Here is a 22,093-nt window from a genome sequence, read left to right on the forward strand (position 1 = left end):
CAGTACTGGTCAGCACACAGTCATTAGCGCAAGTTGCACTTACACCAGTGAGCTCTGCTAAGAGATCCCTGTCCATTTCCAACCTCTTCACTCCCTATGGATGTTCCACCAAGCTCTTGGCCTGCAGACTAAATATTTCCTTTCTACAACCGATGAGGCTTCAGGCTTGTGATTTAGGAGCAGCTCTTTGCCTGGAAGAATCTGGCTGATATTTTTCCTTTCAGCAGAGTCTACAAGAACTGACTCCAAGTCAGACTTCTCACATCAGAAAATCACATTCAGGCACAGTTCTGAATGGGGGAACAGCACGGTGAATGAATGTTGAGGGAAGCCTAAATCCAACATCAGGATTTTGGGGGCTGGGGGAGTGTAGAGGAGGGCACAGGGTGAGAGTGTCTATGGAGATGCGGGATAGTCAACCTAGAGGAGAGAGGACCCTTCACCTAGCCCTGTCAGAAAAGCAGAGTATGTACTTTAATGGAGTTGCTTTCAAACCCCTTTTGAAAGCTTCCCAGATTACACATCTGACCTATTAATTTACCCTGTCGAAAAGTGAGCCTCAGCACAAAGTCACTGAGCAGCGAGAAATCATTCCAATTCCTCGGCCCACTCTCTCACTGCTGCAAAAATTATTCAGCAGGTCAGACCTTCTCCCCATCAGTGCAGCTGCCTGTCCAGGAACACATGGGCAGCCAGGGAGAAAATGTAATGAAACCAAGTTCTAATAAAAGTGACCAATAGATGGCAGTATCCTAATGAGATGGGATTGATGAAATTACACTGACACTCGGTTATTCTGCCCTCACTCACAATGTCCCTGCGCAGAGAATCTCGTTTCTAGTGGAGTTCCTCAGATTCCAGGTCCTTTGCTTGGCTGGTTTATTGAACAATAACGTAGGTTTCAGTGTCAAACCCTCGACTCGCTGAGCTCTCTGGATTCTATGCAGTAAAATCTGACTCTGGCCAAGGCCTCTCTTTATTCACAGAATAGGCACATTGCAGGCACCACAGGCTTCCCTCACCTCCTGCCTGATCACTCATCTAAGCACTGACTCCAAAGAGCCAGCTCTAGGGAGGAGAGAAGAGTCTAGTCTGTCTCTCTTCAGCCCTTGGCAGGTTTGCTAGGGCTGCCAAAAACAGCACCAGTTCCTGCCAAACTGTGGCAGGGGGCTCTGTAATATTGACCCTTGCCCACTACCAACCAGCCATCAGATGGGAACAACTCTTGTTCACTACAAAGCTGGGTTGGATTTGAAATGATGATTGACTAATGACCAAACCCTTCGGCCCCTATTTTGTTTTGTCAACTGGCTGACAAAAAAGCACCTGCAAGTGAGCACCACAGACCCATCCTTAGACTGTCTTTTCATGGTGGACATGCTCGTTATGATTCCTCCTCCGAGGAGCCTGTTGTCAGCACGCACACACTAAACAGAGAAGGGTTCATCAAAACCATTCAACTTTGTAGTGGTCTTCAGCTAACAGGAGGCGTGATCAGAGTCTGTAACCTCCATGGGTACCTGAGCATGTGATAATGTAAAAAACTTCCAGGGACTTCAACGAGGCCTGGATTCACCCTTTATATGCCGAGATAATGCAATCAAATCTCATGCTTCTTGGCATTAGCTAATCACTGCAAGGGACAAGAAGGAATCCCCAACTCCCCATACCGCACTGCATAATTGGCTGGGTATGTACATGATGGTTGGTTGGTTTTTTTAAAATCAGATGCTGGCCAGAGACAGGATGCTGGACTTGGTTCAAGAGTACACCCAGTGCACCAAATTCTATGATCTTATTTCTGTAACCACGTGGCACTTTCAATCATTAGGACACCATAGACCACATTCCTCACTGGCTTCATTGGAGTATTCAGAGGACTCTTGGCCATTAAGAGCAATCTGAGCTCCAGTCTCCAAGGAAGCAGATGTGAGCAGGAAGACTATTTTTAACATACTGTATGTCTTTGGAAACTTAACAGTCCTGGGGGAGAGGTTTGTACTCATCTCTACAGCCTACACTGCACAAATCTGCCCTGACAGATTTGGAATTGCATTCGTTATGAGGAACACACCAATGTGCAGCAAATGACCCTTAGATAAGGCAAAGCCTTTCAGATCATGGTTCATCAGATTGCACTCTGCTCCCATAGCGCAGTGTTGAGGAGATGGGTAACAAAGAAGGAAATTAAGAACTTTGCAGCATATGAATCGTCCTGGGTGAGAGGGTTTTTCACATTTGAGATGCTCTGTTAAAAATCATATTGACATTATAAGGTGGAAAGAAAAATGTCTCTGTACAGAACAGGATTTTGCTATGATTTTGGGTGCCGCTAACTCTGTGGATGCCGCAGACGTACACAGACTCATACAAGCATAAAAATCAGGGATGGAAATGATCTATTAGATCAACTAGTTTCTCTCTCTCTCTCTCCCAGACAGTTGGAAAAATGGACACATGGAGGAGACATTATGGGCTTGATTTTCAAACGGTCCCCAACATCAATGGGAGCTGAGGGTGCTCAGCACTTCCAAGCCTCGAACCAGCATCCTCCAGCCTTTCATTCACCACAACATGTTGCGAGAGCCATAGCAGAGCCTCCACCGCTTCCGTTCTCAGGCAGGTTGGCAGACCTTTACATTGAGAGAGGGCATTTCCATGCTGCACCACTCAGAGTTGCAAACGAATGCAAGCAACAGAAAGTGCAACAAAGCCCAAGCCTCTGAATTCAAAGGCTCCTGAGCCCATCGGGCCCTTGGAGACTCCAGAGCAGAAGGATGGAGATGTCAGGGAAGAACAATCAGCTGTAAAATATGAAAAGCTTACGACATCAAAACCTACAGCAGCAGGCTCAAAAGTAATAATCCCATTACCACTAAACTAAAGCACTAATTACTATTCCCAGTGGCAGGAGTGGACTGACTGCTAATGCTCCTCTTCTGGTTAATGAAGGAAGGTGAGGCAGAATATATTTCTCCTGTCTGACATCTGCTAAAATCTGGGCAGCCATAAAAACTATGCATGTAATGAAGCCATTCGTATTAATGGAAGTCACATTCCGAGGGCTGAGAAGAAACAGAAGTTAGATGATAGTGTACTGTGTAATGCAGAAGACAAATGCCATACCTCTCTCTAGCGAGGGTGTATTTACTGACTACGCTTTTTAAAATTTTATATGAATTTTGGAGCACAGGTTGGTTTTGGCAGCAAGCCACCACATCTCATACAGGCCATCGCACCGGCTAAAGACTGGAATCATGCCTCTGGAAACATACAGTAGATGCACTCCATTGGAACAAGAGAGAGAAGAAACAGAGCTTTATTTCCACCAACTGTGATCATCATCATCATCAAGGCAAAACCCAGAGGGACGTAGCATCTTTGCAGATCAAGCATCACCCAGACTGATCTCTAGCTAGGGCCTTAAAATGATCTGGCTGGATGTCCAGTCTATGAGTTTATGTCCATCCTTGGTAATGTCATCATCCCACTGAAGCTTTTTGCACCCACATGATCATCAATCATATAGCAGCATCCCTTGGTAAATATGTCCACCCTAATAATGCCCATTCCAAAAAGAGCTGCTGAAATCAAACCAATGCTGATGGAGGCGGTTGCTGGGTTCGGCTACAAATATCCTAATGGATTCAGATTCTCTTCCTTAGTGCAGAGGAGGTACAAGCTCATAAAACTCATCAACACAGTTTTAAAAACTCTAGAATAAAAAAGAAGACGAAAGAAGTAAGGTGGTTCTCTGGCAGGTCTTCCCATTTCTTGGGAATGCTATTTCCTTCTTCTGCAGGACATATCCCGAGTTCACAGAGATGGTTCAGCAAGTTGATTATCAGCCTAACCTTTTGCCAGCGCAGCCTGCATCCAGCAAGAAAGTGGATGGTTAGGGGAATGGTTTTGCAGGTCTTTGAGAAGAAATTAGTTCTCCTCGTGGCATGGAAGCAAGATGGACATCACTTACACCAAAAGTTACTGCAGGGAGAAGCAGATCCAGGCCGATCTCTCTATCAGTGTCTGTGTACAGAGTATGGAACACACCCTCCTGGTGCCTTTAACCACATAATTTTCACAGATGCTAACAATCACTCATGCCTCCTGGCAAATGCTAACAAACATCCCACACCCTGTTGTTTAGTATTTCACACTCCCCATTATTTGCCATTAATTATGTAGAACAGTACTTTACAGAGCACATAAAAAGACAAGATCCAGAATTCCAAGAGCTTACAATCTCCCTGCCCGCAGAGAACCAGGATACGCAGGCCAGCAGTACAGCGCAGGGATCCAGTGGGCAAGGGAAATCACATAGGTGGCTTTGCAAGTAGTAGATTTTAAAGAAGAATTTGAAAGAAGGGAGGGATAAAATAAATGGCCTAAGGAGATGAAGACAAAGGGAGCAATTAGCAGAGAGGCTGCAGAGGAGTGTAAGGAGAGAAGTGGGATGTAGGAAAAGATGAAAGAAGAGATCTAGATGGGGTGGAGTCATGTAGAGCCTTTAGGGGGAGGATGATGATCAGGAGCGCAAGGACATGCAGATGGAAGCAGAGTTTCTACATAGGAGTTCTGCTCCCAGCGGGCTCATTCCCCCTTCACCTGAGCCCATCCTCCTGGGTGTGACAATATGCTATCTTTACTGTGCCCAACGGCAACAGAGGGTCCTGTGGCACCTTTGAGACTAACAGAAGTATTGGGAGCATAAGCTTTTGTGGGTAAGAACCTCACTTCTTCAGATGCAAGTAATCACGTGCCCAATGGGTGCTACAAAGCAAGGGTTAGGGCTTCAGCTGGGGTAGAAGCAGTAGGAGCAGCAACAAAAGGTTTGGTTTTTTTCCAATAACACAAGCCATAAAAGAGCGAAAGAGAAACACAGAATACGGAATCAGCAGAATCCTTTGTGACTTTCCCCAGGACTTTCCTATGAGGCCTCTGCAGTGCTGTAGGGATATATGGTTAAGCCATTTTGCACAAGACCCAAAGTCTAAACATTTATTTAGAAGTCCAGCATCAGGACAAAATTAGGCTCTACTCCTAATAAGAGATCAGCTCAGCAAATTGAGAATTTTCCCCACAAGAAAAAGAGAGTTTAGATGGGGCAGCCTGGTGGTTACTGATTTTGCTTCAGATTTTAAGAACATTGGCATAAGTTAGTTGGTGTCTAAGGTTATGTTTACGCTGCAAACTAGGAAGTGCAGCAAGTGTAGACAAATCCAAGTTAGCTTTGATCTACTGGCCCCACCCTCCCAGGACCAGGGTACATACTTGTGTGGCCAACACCTGTGCTACCATGGCTTCACTGTTATTATTATTCAAGGTACCTTTGATCTAGTTAGAGCCAAGCTAGCTGAGGTATGTCTGCAGGTGCTGTAATCATACCTCCCATGTACAGTGTAGACATACGCTGAGATTCCTTTAGCTCAGTTTACTTGTTCCAATGTATTCATGACCTACAGAAATGATTCGCTGGTTTAGATCTAGGACTTGTATTTGTGTGAGCTCCTCCAGAGAGAAAGAGGTTTTACATAGCCCTGGATTCAGGGCTATGTACAGATCAGTTGCTGAGGCAGTACGACTCTAAAGAGATTAGAATCAATTAGTTTAAATTTGGTATTGGAAGATTGGAACTTTATCTCAGTTTTTTCTTGTTGTTTTGAGGCTTTCTTGATCATTTAGAAGAAAGATACTTTGTAAATGGAATTTTTTTTATGAGTTTGATAAAAGAGGAATTTGCAGCAGCTGAATTCAGTTACAGACAGATGAAATATAAATGACCTTCATGGTGCCACTGGAGTTAACATGCATTGCTTTGGAGTATTTGATACTACTGTATGTGAATACACAACTAAATAATGCACGTCACTGTGTCTTATGCAGTTTGCGGATATGCACAACATTGCACACATGCATGAATACTCCTGCTCCCTTACCGAGTGCCTGTCATCTGACAGGAGGATCTTAAAGAGCTTTTCAACTGTCCTCCCCATTATTCTCATTTCACAGTCGGAGGACCTAACACAATGAGGTTAAGTGACTGGCCCAAAAGTTACAGAGCAAGTCCATGGCAATGCTAGGAAAGTGAAACCAGTTCTCCTGACTCCTGGTCGCTGCTCTTATCACCACGCCTTACTCCCGGGAGTAATTAGGTTATGAATAGCACAGTACAGATGAACATGGCCATGCATATTTATGTACTAATATATATGATGACTCAAGTATGCAGACCCAAAAAGGTCCACATGTGCTCACACAACTAGGATTTACATGTGCAAAATGGACTCCATAGATATACAGCGACCAGTGCAGCATAGAATCACAGAAATGTAGGACTGGAAGGGACCTCAAGAAGTCCAGTCACCTGCACTGAGGCAGGACCAAGTAAACCTAGACCACCCCGACAGGGGTTTTTCTAACCTGTACTTCAAAGCCTCCAATGATGGAGATTCCATAACTTCCCTTGGAAGCCTACTCCAGAGCTTAACTAGCTTTAGCGTTAGAAAGCTTTTCCTAATATCTAACCTAAATCTCCACTGTTGCAGATTAAGCCCATTACTTCTTGTCCTACCTTCACTGCACATGGAGAACAATTGATGAGTGTCCTCTTTACAACAGCCTTTAACATACTTGAAGAGTATCATCAGGTTCCCTTCCATCTTCTTTTCTCAAGACTAAACTTCCCAATATTTTTAAATCTTTCCTCAGAGGTCAGGTTTTCTAAACCCCCGATAAATTTTGTTGCTCTCCTCTGGACTCTCCAATTTATCCACATCTTTCCTAATGTGTGATGCCAGAATTGGACACAGTGCTTCAGCAGAGGCCCAACCTGTGTCGCATGGAGCGGGGCAATTATCTCCCGTGTCTTACATATGACACACCTGTTAATACACCCCCGCAAGATATCGATCGTTTTTACAACTGCGTCACATTGTTGACTCATTCAATTTGTGATCCACTATAACCCCCAGATCCTTTTCAGCAGAATCATCACCTGGCCAGCTATACCCCATTTTGTAGTTGTGCATTTGATTTTTGCCTTCCTAAGTGAAGTACTTTGTACTTGTCTTTATTGATTTTCCTCTTGTTAAGTTCAGACCAATTCCCTAATTTGTCAAGGTAATTTTCAGTTCTAATTTTGTCCTCCAAAGTGCTTGCAACTCCTCCCAGCTTAGCATCATCTACATTTTTTATAAGCATACTCTCCACTCCATTATATTGAATAGTACTGGACCCAGGATTGACACCTGTGGGATCCACTAGTTATGCCCTCCCAGTTTGACAGCAAATCATTGGTAACTATTCTGAGAAAGGTCTTTCACCCAGTTGTGCCCCCAATCTTATAGGAATTTCACCTAGACCACATTTCCCTGGTTTGCTTATGAGAATGTCTCAGACTCATAGACTAAGGTCAGAAGGGACTATTAGGATCATCTAGTCTGACCTCCTGCACAACGCAGGCCACGGAATCTCACCCACCCACTCCTGGAACAAACCCCTGACCTATGACTGAGTTATTGAAGTCCTCAAATTGTGGTTTAAAGACCTCAAGGTGCAGAGAATCCTCCAGCAAGTGACCCATGCCCCACGCTGCAGAGGAAGGCGAAAAACCTCCAGGGCCTCTGCCAATCTGCCCTGGAGGAAAATGCATAAACACAACTGTGCAAGTCAGCTCCTAGAGAACAGGCCTGTCTCATACATACAAACATTGTGCTGCTTTATTATCTGGGCACAATACACACTCCACTCCTGAAAGTGTGCCCCTTTAAGTGCCTTGGCCAGTGCACAGATGTGGTGCATCAGTCTACCTAGTTACACGCTAAGCTTACACCTTCTGCGGAGAGCTGTGAAGAGATTTTCCTCATAAATTATTGCTAATGAAGGTTACTCCAAAGAGCTTGGTGCCCTCAATTGATTATGAATCCTGCAGTCCCCAACATACACGCTCCATTTCATTAGCTACAGATGGGGCCAGGAGGAGGATACTTAAAAAAAATAGCTTCTCTTGGATCATTACGGCCTAGTTTTAAAACAGCTTATTTTGCTTCCACCGTTGTTCCTCCCATTTGTCAACAGAGCATGTTCCTGACCCATGTAATTATTGGGCTTTCATATTATTCTTTCAGAAAGCCCGTCCTGTAGGCAGAACATAATGCAGTCAGTTTAGAACGCCTACAAAAAAGAAATGTATGGGGTGTTATGGAGAAAGGCTGACTCAGTCGGGGCGAGGAGGGGAGCAGTAACAAATACCTCTGTGCAAATTCTAACGTAAGAGGAAATGAAGATCTCAGATCTGATCTTCAAGGCAAGGCCAAGAGTCTGCACTTCCCCAGAAGTCATTGGAAAACAACATACAATTCTAAAGACAGTCCCTGGTTTAAATTGAAATCTTACAAGATTACCGAGAAGGGCTTTACAGCTGCGTATTCTAATAGTAGCTACTAGCATCTGCACCTTTATGTAAAAATAAGCAATCGAAGATTTCCATACCCGGCCCTCCCATCTCTAAGCACGAACAGCGACAGGTACCCTCTCCTCTTGGTCAAACCCCAGAGAAGTAATTAAGGTGGTGAGAGACATTTACCGTGACACGGAATGGCGTAGTGGCGGTGGGCTCCATGCTGGGATTTTTCTCCATGACCCCGCTGGGCATGCTGCGCCGCTGTCCGGCCCTCTCTGGGGGGGACTCTGCAAAGGGCACAGAAGACAAAGGACAATTAAAAACACACACCCAACGCCAGAGCAGCAGAAGGACGGAGGCAGGCCACCCCAGGTGCAGCTTCCTTCTTTGAGATACGCTTGCAAATGAGCTGACTTAACAAGCCCATTCTAACCACTCACATTTCTCTCAGTCACCAAGGTGCATGGTTAAACAGCAGGACTTTTCTGCTTATAATGATTGGCATTTCCTATAGAACCTTCCATTTCAGGATCTCAAAGTGCCTTCTCTACGTTCGTTAAACTCCAGAACAGCCCCGTGAGGGAGCCATCATCATTATTCCCATCCTGCAGATGGGTAAAAAGGAAATGCACAGCAGCTAAATACAAACTGTACACAAATCAGTGATCCATGCACATGCAGCTTTGACACTCCTAAGGCAGAAAGCAAGCCTGCTCTTGGGGCTAAAGCACAGAACTGAAAATGAGGACTTCCCACTTCCTTCAGTGACTTGTTTTGTGACTGGGAACAAAAAAGTTACTTGGCCTCACTAAACCTCCTGATGTGTTAAATATGGATAATGGGTTGGCTGAGGGAGGGGAGGGGAGCGGGGAGAGAAGCAGGGAGTGATGAGGCTAAATTCCTGAGTGTCTATAAAGCGCTTGGGAAATCTCAGAGGGAAGGCTACAGATTAGGGCACAGAGTTAGTATTAAAATGTGTTTTTTCAGTTAAATGCACAATCCATAACCCAAAGCACAGTGGGATGCAGGGAAGTGGCCATATTATCAGAGTGCCACACGATGGGACCGATTCCTTACACTGGTTCCACACCTTTTCACCCGGGCTCTTAGTTTTGAGCAATAACCATAATAATATGCCCTTCTCTTTAACCTGCAGATCTCGCAGCGCTCTGACATCCTGATTAGTGGAGCCTTGCGAGATACCCCTGATACACAACACATCAGCCCCATCTTACAGATCAGGAAACTAGCATAAAGGGGACCTGCCTGATATCACACAGGCAGCCTGCAGTAAAGTAGACAGAGCACGGAACCCAAATGTCCCAACTCCACTGTCCCCGATCATGGACAGTGGCCTCCCCTCCCTTCTGCACATCTACTCAGACAGGTGTCACACTGTTAGCAGGACATAGCCTCCTCTTCAAATCTACTCAGTGCTCCAGCTGCCAGGGGACACCAGGGAGCTCCCGGGCTGCCCCTGGACGAGGCGACAGTCACACCTCCAATTGCAGAGGTGACATTGTCTAGTGCCTCTCAAATAAAAGGTCCATTGGGTACTGAATAGCACAAGGGAGCGAAGGCTAAACTGAAAGCTCAGACTTCCTATTTTACTAGGACCTAGAATCTCCAGGGCTCTGATTTATTCATGTCCTTTGGGGGCTGACAACGTCTATTAGCCCGATTGCTCCCTTTCTACTGTTTATTGTTACAGAACCACTTAACATCCTTCGTGTGACTCTGCTAATCAATATCACTGGCCTGGAGAAACCCCCAGTGCTTCACCACTTTTGAAAGAGGAGAGGATCTCAACGAGCTATTGTGGCATTTACTAAACACCAGATCCATGCAAAAACAAGGAGATTTCAGAATGCTACAGAAAACCAGCTTCCCTCTCTTCCCCCCACCCCCAACATCAGATAGACTAAAGAAACTAATCATGGTGCTTAAACATTTGTGACTATTGTTCTAATACCATGTTTCACAAGCAACATGTCTGCTCACCAATATGACGACACCGCTGAGACCATGGTTGGGAACGACAGGTAGCTTAAAGAAAAATACTTGCTGCAAAGGCAAATTACAGGGTATACTGGGTTATGGGGAGGGCTTTGCTAATTAGCATGCAAAGAAATTTAAAGCTGGGACAACCTATACTTTTGAATGTCTGAAAAAATGTGCCTGAAAAATAACTAGTGTAACTTAGAGGTACTTTGTTTGCCAATTCTCAGCTTTTACCACACCTGTGATCTGCAATTTGCTGCAATCAGGTCTTGGCAAGGGCTCAGCCTTGGCAAGGATCCTCTCCTTGCTTTTGCCATAGGCTGCCATCAGCTGGGATCCGTGAGAAATGACTAACGGCCGTAATTCCAGTGGGCGCTTGCTGAGCCACATATTAAACTACTGCAGGGAGACGGATTGTGTCTCCCCTCCTGAATTGAGTAAAATGCCTGATCAGTGACATCTTCATTGGTGTGGGTGCCCATATGTAGCTCCTGAGCTTTGGCCATGTAACCTGTGCCTTCAGCCAAAATCCCAGAAGCAGCTAATTCGCTGCTCTCAGAACCTGTAGCCAAGGCTTCCAATTAGCTAGCTGCCTTCTTTGCAGAAGGCTGCCTCTTGCTTCTCAAAGAAGCAATCAAGTCTTTTGGTGTTATCCCCTTTTGCATGAAAGCTCTCACAGGATTCCTTTGATCAGACTCCTTTTTTGGATTGTCATAAAGAAGCCACTTGATTATAGTGGTTTCCAAAGTGGGCTCAAGACGACATGGAAATGAAGAGGCTGCTTTGCATTTTTAATGGTCAGAACTATGAACAGGCAGATTAACAATTCTTCTCATGTACATGGCTGGAGAACAGAGCAGGACGACTAAACTGAAAACAGCAGCAAGAAATCCCTTGCCCTCTCCTCCCTCTCGGGCTGCTATTCCAATGCAGAGCCGAACACTCCCAGAGCCTACGGTGCAAAGCCTATAGCACCAGTTGCTTTTTGTAAGTGTCACAACACTTTTGACTTGCACCATGGTGGCTTTTCAGATCAAGTTGCACAATTGTCTCCCTTTTTCTTTATAGTCCCTGACTCTGCTTCATCTTCTAATCGCACGGGGCAGAACTCTTAGGAGCAAAGGAAGCAGATTAGAGTGGGCCAAAAAGACTGTTTGGATCTGGGGTAAGTTGAAACAAGGATTAGGGTTTGGAGCCAGATATGTTTGCACCGAAGTCTCATGATCTGTTCTCACAAGATCTTACCCCAAGATTTCAGTCGCATACAATCCAAAACCACTTCCATCTTCTGATCTGAGCCCAGAACCAAAACATACAGATGGGTTAGGATCACATTATTTTCCAGCTCCAATTTCAAATTTCAGCCAAGTTTCCAGTTTTGACGCAGTCCGAGCACTGTTTATATCACATCACAGCAAATGCAAAGGGTTGGGCACCCCCCGGATCTCAGTGAAGAGGCTAAATACAGCAATGGGAGGGAGGGGTTTTGTTGGGAGGAGATAATCGTGCCCCCCCCCCCCCCAGACAGATAAGGAGCCTTCTTACTGTCAGAAGATTATAGCCAAACCAATTGTATGTGGTGGAGAGGAGCAACAAAGGACGGTTTGGATTTGCCCCTTTCCCCTCTTCCATCCCCAGTGCTAGCCCAAGGGCTACTGATCAGGAAAGCCTTGCGTGTTTCTTAGCCACCCATACCATGGTGTTTGGCAGGGATATTACATCTACCCATAAATGAGCCACTGTCACCAGCACCTGTCCATACGAAGTGCATGGTTACATTTGCCTCCCTGTCTACAGGGTAGACAGGCAGGCTCCAGGAGGACAGAGTCCATCTTTAACTTTATCTCTCTCCTTGTTACTTGCTTCTACTGAAAGTTCCTTCTATTGCATCTGCCCATCTGGAAATGGAATAGCCCTTAGGGATGGCCTGGGTACTAGCGACTTGACTGGGGGGGGGGGCGGGGAGGAAGCAGTTCTGTTATTCCTTTCTATAGAAGTGAAGCACACAAGACAAAGGAGGACTCCTGGGTCCTATTCTCAGCTCTGTCACAGACTCATGGGGTGACCCTGGACCTTTAAGCACTCTGTTGCTCAGGTTCTCAGTCTGTAAAATAGGCTTAATACTTGCCTATCTCAAAGCAATGTTATGAGGCTTCATTAATTAAAGTCTGTAAATCGTTTTAGGTCCTAAAATGAAAGATTCCGTGGAAGAGGTGTGTGTTATTACAGGCAGCTAACCGGAGTGACATTTACAGAAGTACTTAGTATTATCAAATGCCACCCGCTCCTCACCAGTTACTGAGTTTCTATTTAAGTTGGATATCATCCTTCAGCTCATAGAAATACTTGGATTATACCTTCATTTGCCCATTTATTGGCTCTAGATCAGAGGTGATTTGGGGGCTTAGAGACACAATATCTCGGGACACTATTTGCTGTCCAAAAGTGTTCAGCATGTTATTAACTTAAAACCTCCAAATCTCTCCTTTATGACACGCATGGCCTGAGAAATCACTGAAGTAACAGTCTACAAAGGAGGATTATATGTGCAGGCAAACTGGATCTGAAAGACGATTCCTTAGGTGTAATGGGTAAAGCCACATTATCATTGAGCAGAGATGCCAGTGGGCAGACATGGATAGCAAAGAAAGCGATGGCTTTCGTGTTCACTCGTGTTTTCACCAACCTTCCTTGTACTATCCAGATTAAAGAGGCTGGGAAGCATGCGAATGAGCAGCAAGCAGATTTTCTGCACTTGCTTTTGGGAAGTTGGGTCAGACCTAACAAACAAACAGCATTGCTTTTCCCTTAAAACCTCTTAGATGCATCAGAAAAGGGATAAAAAAAAAAGTCACAGGGGCGAAAATGAATTTTTGTTGCTACCCCACTTCAGATTATTCATTTAATTTCCTTTTCGCCACTGATGGCCTTCCTTCTTTTTTCTGCTGGTTTCTCAGCTCAAATGGCGATAGCTAGACCACTTTACTCATCATCAGTTTCACTTCTACTGCATCTTATGCAAAAAACATGCTCCTTTTGCTGTCACCTTGCACTCCTCCTTCTCCCTCACCTCCCTCTCAGTCCACCTGTGACATCTGGTCATAAACCTATACTGTCAACTCTCTGGGTCAGAGCCTGATCCTTGATTGGGGCTATGTGCTGCTGTAATTATGGAGCAGTGATAACGACTGTCATAGTTAAGGCAGATACAAATAGACAACAACTTTCTGATTCTCCTACATTCTCCATTAGCACAAGGCTGTGATGTGCTTGGCTTTGCAACACTGCCAGGGAAGATAATCTAAAATAAAACTAACTTCCTTAAAATTTATAAAAAACTGACTGGAAAACATTTATCCCAGGTTATTAAATACATATATATAAAATGATTTGCCTCCCCCTGTGAATGAAACTTTTTTAAGCAGTGGAGGTAGGAACATGTACTGTCAAGCCAAGTTTACTACCGACAGTATTAGGATGATGCTAATTAATATAATAATAATACTTAGCACTTCATAAACATTAATTAATTTAGGATCATCAGGCACGTGCCTACTTCTGAAGATTATTTCTAGACTGTAACAAATGGATTTGATTTGTTACCTAATCCCTGGTGTTTGAATTAGGAAGTTAACTAATCCTCATCACAGTTTTTATATCCCCAATTTTCAGATGGAGAAAAAACCATAGAGCAGTTAAGCGATTTCCCCAAAGCTTACAGGAAGTCAGCAGCAGAACTGACTGTGTCAGCAGCGCTGGGGTCCCAGGCTCATACTCAGCCCATTCAAGAAGGTGGCTTTCTTAACTGTAATTCAAATTACCCAGATACTCTCAAACCAAAACAGTACATGTAACACATGGCACCAATACGAATACTGTTCACTTTCTACTTGACAAGTCTTATTTTACAGTAGCATCACCTGTTCCTGTAGGTCACAACTAGTCCAAGAAGAGGTCATCAGAATTACTCTCTCACCATTAGGAATGAAATTTACTGACTACTGCTACTTGCTCAAGTGTAGCATTCTCAGTTCACTTCCCTGAAAGCCCCATATAATTCATGCTGAACAAGGTTCGAGGAGCCAGCCGATGGAAGAGGCAGACCGTAAGAACAAAGGAAAGCTGGAATTACTAACCGACAAGCCGAGACTTCCAGCAAGTTCTCACTTGGACTTTCTGATATGAAACTGTTCTGACTTCAAACAAGAAAGGGAGGCACAAAATCTGAATGCACGCCCGTAAAGTTAGCAATAAGAATAATCTCCCTTAACTCACCAAAAGGAAACGGTGCTCGTTAGCAACCCCTATGCCATGACACTCCGAACAAGTCAGGAATAAGATGCAGCAGAAATGATGACTTCATCATCTTCTACAGGAAGAAAGTGAAATATGACTGGAATGCTGGCTGGAGAGGCACAGCAGGAGGTAGGGAGCGGAGAGATGTCTTTGCCAGGACTCTAATGCTGAAGTGCTTTAAGGAATGGAGACTTTAGAGGATAATAAAACTCCAGCAGGTCATCTGGAAACACAGAAGAACTACTCAAGTCCATTAGGACTGGAAATGGACACGGGAAATGCAGTCTATGCAATGCTCATGAAAGAGTTAAATACCCTCTTGCCCTTTGGTTATGATCAGCCAATGAAAGTTTGTTATGGTCACCTGATGCGTCATTATTTTGTCCCCTTGGCAGAATGTTTTGATACTCCATGACCTGCTTTGGAGACTTAAAGGGGTGGAGTTTCTGTGAAACCAGAGGGAACTGGAATTACCTGTCTCTTGTTCATGCTGTTTAATTACACTCAGCTGAATTAATCTCATCACCTTAATGAACTCACATGTTTTTCCTTCAACTAATTTCTGCACCATTTAATGGCTCTTTAACCCAACCACAACAGGAGAGAGGAGGCAGCACATGTAGAAAGAACTGATATACTCAGAGTGGCTCAGATAACCCTTTGTTGGTTGAAAGGGACCCCTTAAGCGAAGATGTCTCTAGCATTGGTGTAATCCTGAATAAGAAGCTACCAGTTGAAGAGGGGTTGGGAGACAACCCAGAGAGATTCCCAGAGAGCTTTAAGGGGCCCCCATGACTCCAGATGAGAGGTGCAACCTGAGGAGGCGATGGATGTTAAAAACATAGCTAAGAACGGTTGTTAGGGCAGTAGAAGAAAAATGCATGAGAAATTTTAAAATGGACAGAATGCCCTGGGAGTAAAATGAAGATGGAAATGAGTATGTATGTGGTGGGTCAACTTTCTCCTTCAAGATTTGGAGGCAGAGATGCACAAAATGTCTGAACTGTAATGGATAAGGATCAACTAAGAGCTTATGAAGGATTTCAAAAGTGCTGTTATCAAGATCTTCCCGTTTCAATCATGATTTCTAAACTGGATATTCCAGGACTAGAAATGCTGTACGGATGCAAGGTGAGCTTCCTTGCCCGATCCCCTAGAGATCTACAAGTTGAACCCGTAATTGGGCAGTAATATCAATTTTTATATAAAATGGTTGAAAATCATTGTAGTTTAGATCGGTTAAGGACTTCCCTTGAAAATTAGGTTTAGCTGAAGTTGCTGCTAACAAACATCCGGAATGGATATTCCCAGGGATAATTAAAGCCTTTCCTAGAAAGTTCACTGCCACTTTCTATATTAGAATAAAATTATTTCTTTTTCTCTCTGGGCATCTTAAGATGTAAAATGGCCTTTTGTAAAGCACAATGAGCTCAGAGCCTATAATCTTGTCTCTCTTCTATGCTGGAGTTGGCATCTCACTCCCAGTTCATTTAATGCCTCACCTAAAGGTTTCGTCTTTCACGTTCTCATCCTTTCACTATATTTTCAGATCAATGAGGCGTTTTGCAGCACTATGCCTTTTTAAAAAGTGCACCTTTCACATAGCCATTCCGATAGGACAACAAGAACAAACTCAGGTAATTGTCTGACACCCTCATTTATACGGACACTCAGCCAATTATTGTTACAGGGAACTGAAGTAACACTGCCCCGCACACCTAGTGCCCTGGGCATGTTCACAGATCTCTCTGGGTACTCAGCTGGTGTCCCTTACCTTGGTATCGGAGGTACCAATATAGCCGTTGAAGACAAGGAAAGAGATCTGGGTAGTATACAATACTCCATATCCCATCTCCTAGAACTGGAAGGGACCTTGAAAGGTCATCGAGTCCAGCCCCCTGCCTTCACTAGCAGGACCAAGTACTGATTTTGCCCCAGATCCCCCAAGTGGCCCCCTCAAGGATTGAACTCACCACCCTGGGTTTAGCAGGCCAATGCTCAAACCACTGAGATATCCCTCCATGCTGGTGTGATATTGGTATTTGTCTCTCAATCCTAGTCACATAGCTCCTGAGGTAGGCAATGTTTCTGCTCAGTAATCTTGACAACTAGCTACCCCTCTATTCTAATATCACCAAGCAGAAGAGCTGTTTTCACCCACAACAAATGCAGATTCTTATTATAGGCAGCCTACAGATGGGACCTGCTTGCCTTATTTCTTCTCATTTGCTAGGCACTGGCTATCCCATTTCGTTCCTAACTGGTTTTGTGAAGCCTAGCATCCTACAAAGTGGAAATGCTAGGAATACCTGCTATCACCCAAAAGAGGGCAAAGGGACCGGTGCTATGACACCGCAATAATTCAGCTGTCTCACAAGAGGGAGCTAAAGCTTCTTTGCTAACTGACGCAAGAACACAGTAACCGATAGCTCAAGAACGCAACAAAAAATTCCAACAGAGAGCAGGACGACGAGTGGCTGTGGGGCAGACATCAGCAAACAGAAGGAGGGAGCACTGTATTAGGAGAGAGAACGGGATATAAAACACATTGGCTTTGGGAGTTCCTTAGAATCTTATTGATACCTATTTGCATTGTGTTCTAGTTTGCATTTGGCAGGTTATTACTGAAAAGCTTCACAAAAGCCAGACTCTCTCTCACTCAAAGAGAGTTACTAACCTTTCTGTAACTGTTGTTTTGCAAGGTGCATTGCACATGTCCATTCCATGTGAGGTGTGTGCGCTCCCCATGCACAGTTGCTGGAATTTTTTCCCTCAGTGGTACCCGCTGAGTCGGCTCTAACACCCTCTGGTGCCACACACTCATGATGTGGTATAAGGAGACCGGCCGACCCCATACACTCTCAGTTCCTTCTTGCCAGCTAACTCCAACAAAGGGGTAGGAGGGTGGGTCATGGAATGGACATGAGCAACACATTTCGAAGAACAACAGTTACAGAAAGTTACTAACTCTCTTTTCTGCTTCGAGTGTTTGCACGTCCATTCCATGTTCGATGCCTCCCAAGCAATACCCTAGGAGGTGGGCTCGGAGTTCATGAACATGCAGATTGCAACACTCCCCTACCAAACCCTGCATCATCCCTAGTTTGCTGGGTGATGGCACAGTGGGAAGAAAAAGTATGCACTGACGACCAGGTCGCCACTCTGCAAATGTTCTGGACTGGGACCTGGCCAGGAACGTTGCTGAGGAAGCTTGTACTCTCGTAGAACGGCAGGTGGGCTGACACCCACCTGCTCATAGCACGTGCAAATGCAGGAAGTGATCCAGGATGAAATTCTCTGAGTCGAAACGGGTTGCCCTTTCATCCTATCTGCTACTGCCACAAAGAGCTGCGTAGATTTACAGAAGAGCTTGACCCTTTCTATATAGAAAGCTAGGGCATGCCTAACATCCAGCGTGTGGAAACACTGCTCCTCCCTACACTATTCTTGTGCGGTTTTGGGAAGAAAACTGGCAGGAAAATAGCCTGCTTACTATGAAACTGCAAAACCATCTTCAGGAGGAACATAGGGTGGGGGCGAAGTTGTCCCTTGTCCTTAAAGACCACCACAAGGGGGGTCCTGATGTATGGGCACTGATTTCTGAGACCCTCCTGGCCTAGATAATCCCTACCAGAAAGGCAACATAGAGGGCATGATGCCAGCGGTTGAAGTCCCACGGGGGAATGGGTTCCATGATCTGTAGGTATAAGCCTTTCTAAACCCTTGAGGAAGCAAATGGCCATTTCATGCAAAAAAACTGACTGACTATCCACTGGAGGGTGGAAGGCTGAAATGGCCACTAGGTGTACGCACTTCAATAGATGAGATAGCTAGGCCGTGCTGTTTCAGATGAAGCAGATCTCCAGACTGTGCTGGAGTGGTGACCTAGCAGATGAGAGGCCTTGATAGGATGACCAAATGGAGAAACGCTCCCACTTGGCGAGGTAGGTAGCTCTAGCAGATGGTTTCCTGCTGCCTAACCAAACCTGGTGAAAGGGAAAGGAAAAGGAAAGGATGGAGAAACAGCGAGAACCACTGGGAATTGCCTGCCAAAGCAGGAGAAGCAGTTCCAGGTCGGTAAGAAGGAACTGAGAGGGTGTGGGGCTGGCCAGTCCCCTTATACCGCGCCATGGGCATGCGGCACCAGGGGGCGCTAGAGCTGACCCAACGGGTACCACTGAGGGGAAAATTTCTGGCGACTGCATGTGTGGGGCGTGCACATTCCCTAACGTGGAATGGACATGTCCAAGCACTCAAAGAAGCAGCTAAGCTGTGCTAAGGTTAAAAAGGGGACTCATGACATCCTGTTGCACTGTCCTTCCTATCCCCTGAGGATCTCTCTCCCTGCCCACTGCCACTCGGGGGGGGGGGGGGAGGGAAATACAGCCTATAGTCATGGCTGTGCTGCACCAGTGATCTCCTCATACTGGCCCAAGAGGAAGCACTGCCTCTCTTACTGGTGCCTAATGATAGCCATTTGAGGGAAGATTCCGCTCTCACCTGAAGCCAATGGGAGTTTTGAAACTTAATTTAATAAGAGGAGGATCAGACACCCCTGTGTCAGGGAAGAATACTCCGTGGGGTGACGAGGAGGAGAGGGGAAAGAGAAACAAGACAGAGGTGGGACTTTAGGCAGGAGGAGATCGGAAACCTACAGCCTCATTTCCCTGCAGTACAAAATGGGGAAAACAGATCTGAGTACAAGAGAAAGACACAGCCCCCGGCCCGATCCCCAGCGTCAGAACTGCACCAGGGAAAGAGAATGTTGGAGACACCAAAAAATAAAGGTTCAATTTTCAGTAAGTAATATGCAAATTGGGCTGATTCAACAGCCATCAATACGAAAAAACGGTTACTTACCAGTTCCGTAACTGTTGGTCTTCAACATGCGGGTGCAGAGATGCTTTCCACTCTGACTGAGCCGGAGCGGAATACACATCCTCAACCACTTGAGAAGAACTCTGCTTTTACTCTGCCTCGTGTTTTTAAACTATGTAGATTAGAGGTGTTTTACTCTTTATTTCTCAGTCTCCAAAGTAAAATATGTATATTTATCTTGCTCTGATGCGGTGCCTAGAGAACAAATTCAGCTTCTCCAAGCAGCATATCATCAAAAGCCGTTTCCCCAGGGTAACATTGAAATAGGAATGAAGCACAGCTTTAAAAAAGACATCAGAACAAGATGAAATTCAAGCTTGGTCGGGGTCTAAACAGGGCAGACTGCTAATATTCTGGTTGAACTGGAAGGGGCGATAAAGTAAAGTGAAACATCAGCCCTCTCCTATGTGATGATGAAGACAAGCTACATGGAGTTTGGAGAACAAGAAGTCAGCTCTGGGGAGATTTAAATTAGATTCATCCATCACTCTTAACGTCTCAGTAAAGATTCAAAATTAGTAACGTGCTGCTTTCTCAAAGCACTTAACTAGCACAACTACATGTTCACAAATCTAAGACAAGACAAAGAAGGAGCCTTTATGCTAGCTATAATCCGTGCCTGCATACAGAGACATTGCGGTCATCAGCTCTACTGCACGCATGCACCATCGGGAACAGGGCACCAAAAACAGAAGTGTCTTCCACTGGAGCCGACGAGGAATCCCTGTGAGCTGAAGTAGTAGCATGGCTTGTATCCTCTGAAGGCTGCAGTCTCATACACTTCAGAAGTGTATGTGGCAGTGGTGGCACACATATACTAGTCAGACAGTGATCGAGTCTGAATGCTTATCCAGCCTTTATCTATAAATTAGTCAAGCATTGTAACACAGTGGCCCGGTGATGAAATATTAGCCATGCTCATGTGTGACAAAACTGCTCTCTAGTGGCTGCAGTATGGCTGACACTGAAGTCTACTGATTCATTACAGCCGTTGGAGTTGAGTAATTGAGCCTGAAATCTCACAAGATTTCAAGGATGAACCATTGTTTTAGTATTTTGGCTACTCACTTCCAATCTCAGCTGCAACCAGCAAGTACAGAGACCAGTGGAAAACTAAACAGATAATGGAAGAACAGGAGGTGCGAATTATACATTTGAAAAATTTTGATAATAGGTCCAGGATTTAGTTTCAGGTGGAAGATCAGACTGGATCTTACTTCTCTCTAGCTCTTATTCATTACCACCAGTCATCCCCGCTCCCTCACTCCCCCAGGATCCTAGGCACTCAGAGCTCTAAGGAGAAGGCAGTTTGTAAGGTGCTTGCATTAAGGGTTATAAAGTCTCCTTTTACAAGGGACCCTCCCTGCTGGGGCAATTCTGCTGAGCTTAGGTGCCACTTTGGAAACCCCAATGAGATTGGAGATAAAAAAAAAAAAAAAACCACACAAGGAACATGATTCTCATCGGTCTCTGGTAAGTGTCCCCCCCACCCTTTGAAACAGCTGGCTCAGAAAGGTTAACTACTGAGAGGTTCAGGCAGTTTGTTTGTTTTGTACCTGATGTAATAGCAAGAGAGACAGGAACCTTTGCACGGTTTAATTACTGGCCCATTTTTGGCTGTCATGTGCTGCTACTGCTGTAGCAGGTCTGCACAGGCAAAACGTAAAATAAATAAATAAATGCATATTTTATAAGTGGGATTCATCAGATTTAATTTTCAACGGCAAAGAAACAGATGTTCGATTGACAGCACTTCATTAGAGAAATAAATGAGGTCACACACATCTCTCTGTTCATATCCATCTGCACAATAGACCAAACATGAAGATTTGAAACTCACATAGTACATGCAGCTTTAATAATAGTCTGCAAACCTCTTAATTCCCAGAGCTAGCTAGGCCAGGTCAGATGACTTTAAAACTTTGAATAAAATTTAGTGTATTTCTGGAAAACTGGAGACCAGGATGTAATAATGGACACTTAGGATACAATCTGATTTGATATGCTTAGTGGAGAATAACTAGTTCCACAGAGCAGGGCATTCATACTCTTCTTCGGCAACTGCAAGAGACAACTTAATTTCCCCTTGGAATTTCTTAAAACAGAGAAAACATACACAAGCGATTGAAAATGTTCTTTCTACAGTTACACCCACCTCCTATGAGTGCCATAACTGAAAGGAATCAGCAAAATATTTTGCTGTTTTTTTAGTTTGTTTACCCCAGGTGTTTAACAGCACTTTGCTTATAGCTACTTTCAGTGGTTTCCCTTGTATACACAGTCAATCGGTTTCTTCCTTGGTGAGAAGACGCTCATTAACAAAAGGAGACTAAAAAAAAGAGGGGGTAGTGGGTGGGAGGAGAGAAGTGGTTTCTAAAGTAAAGTATTAAAAAAAAAAAAAAAAAAAGGAGAGCGCGCGCGCGCACCAGGAAATAGTATTTATAGGATGTTCAGCCAGAGACTGGAATATTTTAAATGGTACATATGCTCACACACATACTTGGGGACAGTGCATGT

General features: G+C 44.7%; 1 protein-coding gene across 8 annotated transcripts in view; it reads right to left on the reverse strand.

The window, feature by feature from the left end:
- The window catches only part of DAB2IP (DAB2 interacting protein), a 407,650-nt gene that overhangs the window by 211,688 nt on the left and 173,869 nt on the right, over positions 1 to 22,093 (reverse strand). For all 8 annotated transcript variants that reach the window (XR_008442606.1, XM_054007198.1, XM_054007200.1 and 5 more), the window contains one exon: positions 8,585 to 8,688. Coding sequence is in view for 7 of the 8 variants with exons in the window: in XM_054007198.1 (XP_053863173.1) it covers positions 8,585 to 8,688 (104 nt within the window). In the remaining variant the exon portion in view is untranslated. The remainder of the gene's footprint in view (positions 1 to 8,584; positions 8,689 to 22,093) is intronic.

Source organism: Malaclemys terrapin, chromosome 17, assembly GCF_027887155.1.
Source record: "Malaclemys terrapin pileata isolate rMalTer1 chromosome 17, rMalTer1.hap1, whole genome shotgun sequence".
NCBI classification, from domain to species: Eukaryota; Metazoa; Chordata; order Testudines; family Emydidae; genus Malaclemys; species Malaclemys terrapin.